At 40.2% G+C, this 12,500-nt stretch overlaps 1 protein-coding gene across 1 annotated transcript; it reads right to left on the bottom strand.

The window, feature by feature from the left end:
* Window positions 1–762: 762 nt before the first annotated feature.
* Window positions 763–4,770, bottom strand: LOC137998880 (serine-rich adhesin for platelets-like). Its single transcript, XM_068844720.1, has one exon. The coding sequence runs from the start codon at window positions 4,590–4,592 to the stop codon at window positions 1,464–1,466; it is 3,129 nt and encodes a 1,042-aa protein (XP_068700821.1). The 5' UTR covers window positions 4,593–4,770; the 3' UTR covers window positions 763–1,463.
* Window positions 4,771–12,500: the final 7,730 nt, after the last annotated feature.

Below are 12,500 nucleotides of genomic sequence, written 5' to 3'. Positions count from 1 at the left end.
CTACGTCAGCTCACTGACGTCAGCTGCCCCCAACAAGCGTTTATGATAAATCGTCGACAGTCATTTTAAACAAGGTGGTTAACGACTATACAGGAGCCAGACTATTAGCAGTCACTAATTGCTTAGAATTAATAAATCTAGTAAACTGATGGGTGTCCTATAAAACTTATATGGCCAAACATTTGATAATGTAGGTCATATTTCCCGCTCTCTAACAGCGCAATTTATCATTTTAGTTAGATCATCAGACTTCGTTGGACATTGATTGAACATGACTAACTACTCGCTTTACACCTTCAAATCCAGCAATTATCAATAAAATTCTGAAAATTTGGATACGACCAATTTAAGTGACCTGTGAATCGTCCGAGATCGTGTTCTTTTCCATTGTCTTTCTTCAATAAACAAAGTATCCTCCGGCTGCCTAAATCACGGAGGCTCAGGCTGAGTTTAATTTCACTGGTTGAAACAGCATTCATTAATTTTTTTATTGACAGCCGGGTTGAGAAGCTGACAATTTTTTCGGTCGCTTATGATGTGCTTTGGCTGAATTGTTTTTTTTAACCCAGAGATTTAAAAGCAAGGTGAACGCACCATCATAACACTAACCCGGTGTAAAAACCCGTTGTGGTCATCACGCATAATGCATCCGCACAACCACTTCACCCGCACTACATACGCAAGTAATCTCGACACAAACATTTTCGTCCCACTCCTTCGGATTCAAATGAACTTCTCTCAAATTATATTTTATTCAATATAACGTTTTTCAATCATTCTATATGATACAAGCTGGAACACCATGCATGGCACGGTGTGCTCGTGAAATCAAAACCAATCGAGGTGGTCTCATTTAAGATGATAGTTGAGACCGATTATTTAAGAGTAGTTTGACTTCTAGGAAATGCTGCAATCCTTTTAGCTCCAAAATGCGGGGAAGTGAATTGCTTCAAGTAGATAAATTTTTTCACCGTTCGGTTGGGTGTAGGGATGGCGAAGTGGTGAGAGCATTCGTCTCCCACCAATGTGGCTCTCGTTCGATTCCCAGATCTAGACTTGACGTCATATGTGGGTTGGTTCTCTTTTTTGGTTCTCTTCTCTTCTCCGAGAGGTTTTTCTCCGCGTACTCCGGTTTTCCCTTCTCCACAAAAACTAATAATTGGTTTGATTTCATTTCATTAGTGTCCCCAATTAGTGCGCTAATGCTAAATCCATTGACACTTAAATGAAGTTTGTTATTATTTATTATTGTTATTATTCCTTGTCCACTCTCATACTTTTGGCTTTTTGTATACAGCGATTCGACGAAATGAAATTGACTTAAAATGGGAACTCTGTTTTTTATATCCGGTCCGTTTAGTTTGGTTATATTCTGATCGAAGTGGTATTTTTGTCGCCGGAGAAAAAAAGTGCGGAAATAGTTGATTGGTTATCACACTTTTAAATCAGTCGAAAAGGAAAGACTAGCTTTTGCTAGCTTCCGCTGATGGTTGCTTTTTAGATTGCAAATATTGAGTTTGATTTAATCCTTCGCTTCTCTGAGGTAAATTAGGAACAGGAATGCTCAGTTCTGCAACATCACCAGCCTCTGAAAGACCAGAGGTGATCTCTCCGCTCATCTTTTTCTGTTCATAATCGTTAAAAGCAGTTAAAATTTCCTGCAGGTTATAAAATTGCGATTTTAAACTTTCTGATTCGCTGCGTGTTCCTGTATCACCGATACTTGATAGTCGGCGTCTCAGCGGAGATTCGTCCGTATTTAGGAGCGACAGAAATTCGCCCAGGTCGTACAGGGACATGTTCCCTCCCGAATCTTGTCGAGGCGGGAGCTGCGGTCGCGAATGAGCCGTAGCGTCATTTTTCGCACCTAAACTTGACCCAGCTGAATCTGAACCTGCAATTAACGATGGGTGATTTTCTGATCCGTTTTCGGCGGATTTAGACGAAGTTGATGACATACTTGACAATCTTCTTCTCAGTGGAGAATCATCCCCGTTTAAAATGTTCAAAAATTCGCGGAGATCGTACACAGAACTTCTCTTACGTTGAGTTTCAGCTGAGTTCGTTGCATCTCCAACCGGCAAAGGGAGAAACACATCATCAGTGTCCAAGTCCAGACTTCGGTTGCTTTCGTCTGTTACGTGGATGCTAATGCAACTTTGTGACGCATTGGAATATTTCCTCAAAAACCTTTTTTGAGTCTGCTGCTGGCTTGCACTGCCGAGGGCGCCTTCGTGTGATGCACATGGCCCTAAAAGCTCCCTTACGTCGCGCGCAGACATTCGGTGTGCATTGGTATTATCCCTTGATTCCTTCCCCTCTGTAGTTGACAATAGTGCATCATTAGGGCACCCACCGCTCCCAGTTGCGGGAGATGGACAAGGGGCTGGTGTTTTTTTCTCCTTGTCTAAATTGTGTGTTGACGCAGTCGTTGTGTCTTGTTCTTGTCGCATAACATTTAATATTTCCCTCAAATTGTACAAAGAATCCTTCTCATAGATGCCTTTCCTTTCACTTTTCTCTTCATTCATCGAAGCTATGTTGTTGTCAGTTTTGGCTCGTTCTTTTTCTTCTTCCTCAGAAGTTGTAACTTGCACGAGTGGAGGAACACCAGAGCTGATTGACAAAAATTCCGCAAGGTCATACACAGATAAGCTTCTAGTTTCTCTTCCTTTTCCATCAGTTTGACTTAAATCGTTTCCTAATAAATTACTGTTGGAAGCGGTTTTCTCGCCCTGCAAAGATGTAACTCGGACAAGGGGTGGTACTTCAGACGTCATCGACAAGAATTCAACGAGGTCGTACACAGACAAACTTCTTTTTTCGCTCTGTCTATTCGTAGGAAGTGGATTAAGTGTAACGGAGTTGTCGCTTTGGGAAGACGCGCTGCTTTGCCGTGACTCAGATCGTGAGTTAGCTCCTGACTTTGGCAAAGATAAGAACTCCATAAGATCATAGGTGGACCTGCGTCGTGTTCCTTGAGAAGTCTTTTCCGCGCTATCAGGAATTAAGTCAGACGTACCATCAGTGCAATCTAGAGAGATAAACCCGCTTGAGGAGGCTGATCTACTCGGGTTTTCACTCGTGGGTGCGGAGCCCGAACTCATAGTGCTTGCAAGAGAGAGAAACTCCTTTAGATCGTAAATAGAACCCTTTCTTGGGCCCTCCTTGATATTTTCACCCTCTTGATTAGGGAAGAGTAGGTTCAATGGAGTCCCAGCTCCCAATTTAGTTTTTGGCGTTTCTGTTGATTGCTTCCCGCTTGCTACCTCTGCCGCAGCTGCCAACATAAGAAATTCTCTCAAATCATAAGCAGAAGCGTTCACTGAAGATTTGCTGTCGACATCGTTACCTTGAGATACATTTGTGGCGCTTGAATTGCCAGAATGCGAGCACGTCACAGAAGCTTGCTGTTTTAAATCTTCTCGCTGAAACAAGCCCAAAATTTGTTGCAAGTCGTACACCGAATGTCTCTTCTCGTTTTCCAGTGGTCGATGCAAAGTTTCCGCGCTAGAAACGCCTGTAGATGAAATAGATGAACTTTTACCGTTCTGAGAGCAGCTTTTGCCTTCAACTCTCAACCCTGTAGAGCCGTCCTCCAAATTTTGCTTTTTATCCGGAGATATGAAAGGCCTTCTTCGATCTATAAACTGCTTCACAGAATCGGTAATGTCGTTAAGTGATTTTCGCCCTGGCTTGCGTTTGCTCTCGGTTTCATTTGCAGATTCACTGCAAACAGGTGAATTAGGGCTGCTTAACGATTGGCGAATCAAATTCCCTTTTTGCGAACGATATTGTTTTGGTTTATCATCCTTTTTCATCGTATTTTTCAATCGAGAAAGTGAAGAACCGTCAAAATCATGAACAGAAAGTCGAACTTTTGAAAGTCTGGAGCAACTTTCGGGGAAGAAATCAGACGACAGGAGCGTTGAAGTTGTTGTGTCCTCGACAGAACTTGCACCTGCTTCTTGTTCCAAATTGATCTTTCGGTGAAATAATTCAGGCGAAGATTTCGCTAAATCATGTGATCGCGATAGTTTTTGCAATTTTTTCGCTGCTATTTTATCTTTTTGGTCTTCCAACGAGTCCGGTTGAACAAGCATAGCCAGATCATTACGTCGTAACGCCCTTGATCCCTGCTTAATTCGAGAGCGTCCTGTCTTTTTCTTCGTCTCGAATCGTTGTTCACTGTCAGAGACGCGTCTTTCTGAATCGCTTATTTCCATAGCAGCGGGCTGAGCGCATATTAATTTCATCTCTTCCTCCTCTCTTTCCGCTTTTTTTCTGAATTTTCTCGAATTTTCAGGTCGGAAGATGTCCACTTTGTGAGAAATTTTTAAGGATGATCCGCTAGCAGCTATGTCAGCTTGGCTTTCGTCTGTTTTTCTTTCCTCTGCGTAAGGCAAATTTTGCACACTTGGCGACTTAGATCGAAGGGAGTCCAATCGGACTATAGGAGGCAATCGAACCAGACCATGTTTATCGCGAACCAATCCATTAGACGTTTTCGAATTTTCTTCTTCGATATCTACTGAACTTTCTCCTGTAATGGGCGGTAATTTCAAGTATGAATCGCTAAATGTAAACGCCATAATATTTCCAATGCGGTTAAACCGCGAGCAGAGACTTGAATTTTAACCAGATCGTACGGAGCTGATGGTGTATGCGATGTTCATATAGCGGTGTCGCATAATAGACTCTAGGCCTCAGTACAACGTATGATAACTTGCAGAAGTTATGTTTCGGCGCCGTGACAAGTGGGAGCGCATACGCTCTGCTAGCAATGTTATTAAGGTGACGTATATGGCAGTTAAAGTGAATGTACTTTGAATATATTAGCAGAGAAAAACCTATTTTCATGTTTCAATAACGTTATTCTTCGGCAAAGTGAGACCGGATGAGCTAAACCGCCAATCGAAAACCGCGCATAATTTCCTTTAAAATGCGGTCTTTCTGACTATCACGATAACTTTAATTCCTCGAAATTGAAATTAGAGCAAACTCAAAACTGAAAAGTGACTGATGATACGACTAAGTGAAACTTTAAATCCCGCTCAATTTTGCCAAAACTGAGAACAATTACAGGCCAGCTAGGATTTCTGTCGCCGTTAATTAATCCGAAAAAGCTGCCCGAGATACGTAATATATCGGCTCACAAAACTGAATCTCCTCATCTCTAATTGCACAGATGTAATTTCGTAGTTTTCATGTAAGAAAGATAAAGCAAATTGTCTCGATATTAAGTAATGGCCCAGCTAAAATTATTCTCCGAACTGGATCTCTCAGCAGGTGACAACCGCTCTCAATTATAGTTGTTTGACAAAGTTGCACTCTGCATTTTCAGCGAAGAACTGACACGGTAGCTTTTCATCATTAAACATCTAGTTGACTAACACAGTGATGATACACATCTTAACAGCAGAGCATGTCCTAAATTTTCAGATTCGACGGCGACTGACAAAAAAAATCTACAAATTTGTAACACAATCATCAAGATTGAAATGCATGTGTTCTTTTTTGCTTAAATTGAGTTAAAGCTTAAAAGTTTTGGAGAGAAAGTTACCTTTACGTTATTGTAATGAAGATGCTAAATTTTTTCCTAGACATTTAAAGAAATCAATACCCCCAACATAAATTTATATATTTATAGCAGATCCTTCATGTGACAGGCTGTCTCTGAGATATTTGTATGTGTTTAAATGGAATAAAGTCCTCATTTCTCTCAATGATACTGTATCAGTCTTTGAGAAATGGAGCATTTTTTCATATCACGTTAAATTATCAACTAGGGGTGAGGGGATCTGCCCTTCTGCAGATGAGACCAAAAACGATCCGACTTTTTTTTCCTCGTCAAATGAATTTTTAGACTGTAAGTCACTTTTTCAATAGATTCAATCAAATTCAATCTTACCATGGTCTTAACGAAGAGACAAACATACGAATTGTTAAATTACCAACTATATTATTGGACAAAGCGACATTGTCACAACGTTAGTTTAAGCAAACGCAACACCTGTATTAGATCGCAAATGCCTTGTTAGGCGTTAATATGAATTCTAATGAGTCCAAATTCATTACTTAGTCAACGGCTAAAACAAAACATCTTGCGTTATTTAACACGTTTTGTATTGGAATAATGTTTTTCTCCCTTTTTTTTTTTGGCGGAGGTTGTACACAAGTGAGGACGAGGCCAGGTGAAAATGGTTTATTGCCGGTATTATGTATAATATTAATCTCGTAGCATCGGTGATTATAACGATGGATGATCTGCTTTTACAACTATCTTGACGTCTCTCTCTCCTTTTTTTTTTTTTTTTTTTTTTTGCAATAATTTGATTTATGAGTGAGAATACCGAAATAATTAAAGATTATAAGCAAATTTTCATTTATTGAACTAGGACGTTTTTCGTAAACAATGCTCATACACTCCTCAAATAGGTGGGCGAACGACAGATGACAGACATGCTATTTTTTTTCGCCGCCTTTTCACAGCGACCCCGTCGAACTTTATGAATCAAGCCAACCTGTTTCTCAAAAAAGTGTTTAAAACTAATGCGATTCGCCAGATGCCCCGCGTTGCGTTTTTGTTTGCGTGTAAATTGCTCTTTGCAATTTTAAGAAGGCGTCATCAAGATCCACAACAAATAAATTTACGATTTATTTGAAAATACGGTGCTGAATGTCCCAACCAATTGACGCAAATCGTTCTTAAAATAATTTCAGTGTTGCTTGAAATAGGCTTTTCGTAGGAATTGGTCACGTGCTTTGATACAACATAGCAACCCCCTGTTGGTGTGCAGATTGTCATCGAACTTTGACTTTCAATTCAATTTTTATTCATACTGTTTAAGAGCTATTAGCAGAGTAAAAATACAAGAGGATTAAGAGAACGAAGATATATGTGCACATAGATAAAGAATAAAACTGCAATGCCACGTAACGGTCTATGCATTACGTTGGATCAACACAAAAATTGATAAGGCCATCCCCCTTTTTTTTTGTTTACCGTCGAATGCGTTTCCTGATATTGGGTCGGTCGGTCGGATTGAAAAAAAAAACCTAAAAAAAAAAAAATCATAAGCATTCTCGGAATCGGAGGCCTGGTACCCCGGCATCATAGCCGTGGAGCCAGGAAAACAACAAGACGTGAACCCAAAATCAATATAGCGGAAAAGTTGGCGGATGTGGCAAAATTACGACAGCGTGGGAAAAAGGATCAACCACCGAAACTCCTGTGCGCAATAAAAATGGCTTAAAAACGTCGTTAACTATTTTTTTTTTTTGAAAATGTCCAAAATTTGGGTCGGTCGGACGACGCGAAATGGAGAAAAAAAAGGGGATGGCCTAAGCATAAACACACCACATTCAGGACCGTAGATCAGACGACGTTCACGAAGGCATTCTCTTCAAAATGGAACTAGTGTCGGCCAAACCTAGCATGATCAACACTTAAACCCGAAAGCAGACGCAACGAACAGCTGTTAGCTAAAACACACTGAATCATGAGCCTCAGTTAGTCCAATTTGAAGAGAATGCCTTCGTGAACGTTGTTTGATCTGTCCTCCTTACAAGGGTGTGTTTTATGCTTATCACTGTTTGTGTTGTTCCGACGTAATGCATAGATCGTTACACGGCATTGCAGTTTTTAGTGTAAGGTTTATTATTTTTGCCGTGGCTGAGCTCTTTAAGATAATTCAGACTATTTGCAACTCTCTATCTGAAGGAGGAGAATGGTACTGACCATTACATAGTTTCTCTCATAATGGGGCTGGTATGGTCAGTTGAGCATTTGACGCAATTGTTTGTGACAATCCGATCTTACCGTATTTACTCGATTAAACGCTGCGGCGTTTATTAAATTTCGTCGTGTTCGATGCGGCATTTATTTCAAAATCATATTTCTTAAATCACCGACAACAATTACGGAAGATAATTTTTAAATATTATTTAAAACAGAAACGTGTTTAAAGTTCCAAGGTCTCGCTCTTTTGTTGAGATAGAATAGTAATTGTCTGAGTTGTGACTGACGCTGAGAAAAAAAGTAAACGTGTACTTGTTTTTTTCTTACAATCCCGGAATAAATGCCGCGTTTTTTCGAGGGCGCGGCGTTTATTGGTACTTTTTGTTTCATCTGCGGCGTTTTATCGAAGATGGCGTTTAATCGAGTAAATACGGTATTGCTCTTTCTAGAATGACAGTGCGATAGGTGAAGTGTCGCTGAGGCTCATTGTGTTTTAGTTACGGCGCACTGACAAGGGCCAACAAGCCCGAAACAGCTGTCTGCGTCTGTTTTCTACTAGTTTGAGCGCTGCTAGGTTTGGCCGACCGAAGTTCCATTTTGAAGAGAAAACCTTCGTGAACTGAGGTTTGATCTGTGCCACCCTGCAAGCAGAGCCTTTCTTTTGCTTGCTCGATTTTGGCGTTCTCGAGAAAGGCTCTGCATGAATCGAGTAAGATCTTTATTGAATATGCGCTGCATGTTGCCAGGATACAGTCTCGAACCCAAGTCTAATATGCCAGATCTCGCCGCCATCTTGGTTTTTTATGGTACAGCGCGCTCAATTATAACCATCGGTTTTGTCACTAGAGGGACGCCCGCACTGGAATAACCGGTTTGACGAGAGAAAACCAGATTGACTAGTCCAGAAGCTCGGGCTGCGGCGGCTTCAAAGAGTTGACGCGATTCGGGCAGAGCCTACTTTTCTCCTCCTCAGTAAAGAAAAAGACAAAAGGAGGCTCTGCTCGCAGGGTGGATCTGTCCTGACAGTGGTGTGTTTATGCTAATTACAGTTCGTGTTGATCCAACGTAATCCATAGGTTGTTACACGGCATTGCAGTTGTTGGTGTAGTAAGGAATATGTGTACTTTCGAGTTAGCCACTGTCATGTTGATTTTAAATAAGAAGACCAAGATATTTACAATTTCATAGTGGGTACTGATATATATATATATATATATATATATATATATATATATATATATATATATATATATATATATATATATATATAGAAGTAGAATGATAAAGATTGAGTATCCAACGATGATGCCACTTGCGAGGAGGATCCAAAAGGATACAAACCGTCTTGACTCAGATAAGTTAATAGGGAGAATGAAAAAATGAGTCGCTGGCGAACTTCTCACAGGTCTAGTATATTTTAATCTCGTGTAAACGTTTCGCCCCTCGGGCTTCTTCAGTACACGCTAAAAACTAAAAACTAAAAATACCTGGTACAACTGAACTTGAGCTATTTATGCAAAACCATGACCCAAAAGGTGTATTTAAATGTTTAAAATGACAAAAAAATTATAAAAAATCACAATAATATGTCATGTAATATGTGCGGTTGGAATTCATTAAGTGGACAATACGTCAGATAAGAAATAGTTAGCTCTATTCCGAAAAAGGCGTTAATCACCAGACATCGAAACTAATAATTTAAAATAAACAACAGGACTTTGTAAATCATGCAATCAGGTGGCCATATGATGAGCGCAAAACAAGATCCCAAGAGAAAGACTCTGGAACCACGCCAGTACTAAAAACAACAGAACCCCGCCCATGCAGGGGCTCTAAAAAGTAATAGAATCCCTGAACAGGGCCTGTGAGAATGCCGATCTGCACAGCGTAACTGAAAAAAGCCCAACTGGTTGCACAATTACTCCAGTGAATGATTAATTAAACCTTATTCTATTTTTGGAATTGAACTCGGCTCTTTTGTTCAAGCCGTAAGGTTGGAGGGTGCATAACTGTGCGCACCAAAAGGCCTCTCTTGTGAGTAAAACCTTGTCCATATCATCAGTAGTGTCATTAACAATTTTTTCAATAACAATGAACTCAAAGTCAGACATGTGATGTTCTTTTCTATTGGAATGGACGGCCAATTCACACGTGGCCTTGTTGGTCAACATAGCCGATTTGTGATTCCGAAATCTGACCTTGAATTCATTCGATGTTGAACCTACGTATTGAATCTTACATGTTTTACAGATGACTAAATAGACATTCTTCGACCTACAATGTACATCCTGTCTAATGGAGTAAAAACGGCCTGTACAGGCGCTGTGAAAGATCTTATTTTCAACAAGATAATGTTTGCATAGATCACATTTGTTCTTACATTTAAAACATCCTACGGGAGTATTATTGCTGTAATGGGTTTTTTTAGGCCTTGCTAGAATCTCTTTTATGTTTTTGGGTCTTCGATAAGAAGGAATCGAAGATCTAAATAAGGATGGGCCATTCCCCAAAGGTACTCTTCTCGTTTCTTGGGACGTTGTCTCGATGTTTCCAAACATCGATAACAACTTGGGAATTAAAGCTGTTACCGATGCTCGCAATTCACGTGAAATTCAGGTCCCATCCACTCCATGTATTGTTGAAGCTGTCAAGAACTGTCTTGAACACAACAATTCCAACTTTCAGGGCAAACATTTCCTACAAATTCATGGAACTGCTATGGGCCCGAAAAATGCTTGTAGTTACGCTGATTTAGCAATGGGAGTTATTGACCAAAAGGCTAAGTCCGGTACAATCAAACCCAGATTATGGTGGCGTATAGAGACGACATTTTCGATCTATGGACGCAAGGTGCCACTAAACTTAATGATTTCACTGATTTCATTAATGCTTTATATCCCACCATAAAATTTACTGTAGTATCATCTGAAACCTCTCTCAACGTTTTAGATCTCACACTTTCATTGGTTGACGGGTATATTCAAACGGATGTATATTCAAAACCTACTGACCATCATATGTACTTATTACGTAACAGTGCTCACCCAAGGCATTGTACTAAGGCAATCCCATTTGGAGTTGCCACCCGGATTCGCAGAAACTGTTCAACCATTGAAAAATTTGACCAACGTAGTGATGAATACCAGACATATCTCGTTGAGAGAGGTTATAATCCAGCGGAAGTCAATAAGCAATTTTTAAGGGCAAAAGTTCTACCCAGGGAGGACTTACTCGCTTCGAAACCGAAAGACAAAAAAATCGTCTTTCCTCTGGTAGTCGACTATAACCCTCATCTACCAAACATCAGCAAAATCATCAAATCATTTAGTCATCTTATTTATGAATTGCCATTGCTATCCCAGATTTTCCCAAAGGGGTCAATTATTCCTTCTTATCGAAGACCCAAAAACATAAAAGAGATTCTAGCAAGGCCTAAAAAAACCCATTACAGCAATAATACTCCCGTAGGATGTTTTAAATGTAAGAACAAATGTGATCTATGCAAACATTATCTTGTTGAAAATAAGATCTTTCACAGCGCCTGTACAGGCCGTTTTTACTCCATTAGACAGGATGTACATTGTAGGTCGAAGAATGTCAGGGGCACCCAACGACCAATTTGTTGTAAAATGTATTATTATACCACAGTTAATGAAAATAAATGTTATTAAGGCATTTTCAGGTGTTTTTCAGTGTTGCTGGGAAAACATTATCTGTTCCTTTTTCCCAGCAAGACACACAAGAAATTTCCCAGCCAGCTAGATAAAATTGGTTGGTTTCCCAGCCAGCTGATCTAATTTATTTCCCATCCAGGAATTCCGCTCGCTTTCAAATCCCGCGATCCAAAACGACCGAACAAAAGCGACAAAACCGGGACAAAACTGATCTTTTTCCGCAAGCGCAGTCACTCTGACCAGCCGTCGTATGTTTGTGAATATTCTCTGGGAGAGGGAAGGCGTTCTTTCCTTTTTTTTTTTTTTTAGTCGTCCTCAGTCTTGAGAGTTTCTACAGCCAGCTCGGGTTGAAATGCTAGAAAAAGTCAGTAATTCCCAGGCAAAACCTCTATCAATAACAAAATTTCCCAGCCAGCTCATCGAAACACCTGTATTTTTGCCAGCCAGCAAGATTGCTCTGGGGAACAGATAATGTGAGGAACAGATTCGTTGGGTGCCCCTGGAATGTCTATTTAGTCACCTGTAAAACATGCAAGATTCAATACGTAGGTTCAACATCGAATGAATTCAAGGTCAGATTTCGGAATCACAAATCGGCTATGTTGACCAACAAGGCCACGTGTGAATTGGCCGTCCATTTCAATAGAAAGAACATCACATGTCTGACTTTGAGTTCATTGTTATTGAAAAAATTGTTAATGACACTACTGATGATATGGACAAGGTTTTACTCACAAGAGAGGCCTTTTGGTGCGCACAGTTATGCACCCTCCAACCTTACGGCTTGAACAAAAGATCCGAGTTCAATTCCAAAAATAGAATAAGGTTTAATTAATCATTCACTGGAGTAATTGTGCAACCAGTTGGGCTTTTTTCAGTTACGCTGTGCAGATCGGCATTCTCACAGGCCCTGTTCAGGGATTCTATTATTTTTTAGAGCCCCTGCATGGGCGGGGTTCTGTTGTTTTTAGTACTGGCGTGGTTCCAGAGTCTTTCTCTTGGGATCTTGTTTTGCGCTCATCATATGGCCACCTGATTGCATGATTTACAAAGTCCTGTTGTTTATTTTAAATTATTAGTTTCGA

This window comes from Montipora foliosa, chromosome 4 (assembly GCF_036669935.1).
Source record: "Montipora foliosa isolate CH-2021 chromosome 4, ASM3666993v2, whole genome shotgun sequence".
Lineage (NCBI taxonomy): Eukaryota > Metazoa > Cnidaria > Anthozoa > Scleractinia > Acroporidae > Montipora > Montipora foliosa.
Note: the sequence above shows the minus strand (reverse complement) of the source record. Positions and strands in the feature narration are given on the sequence as shown.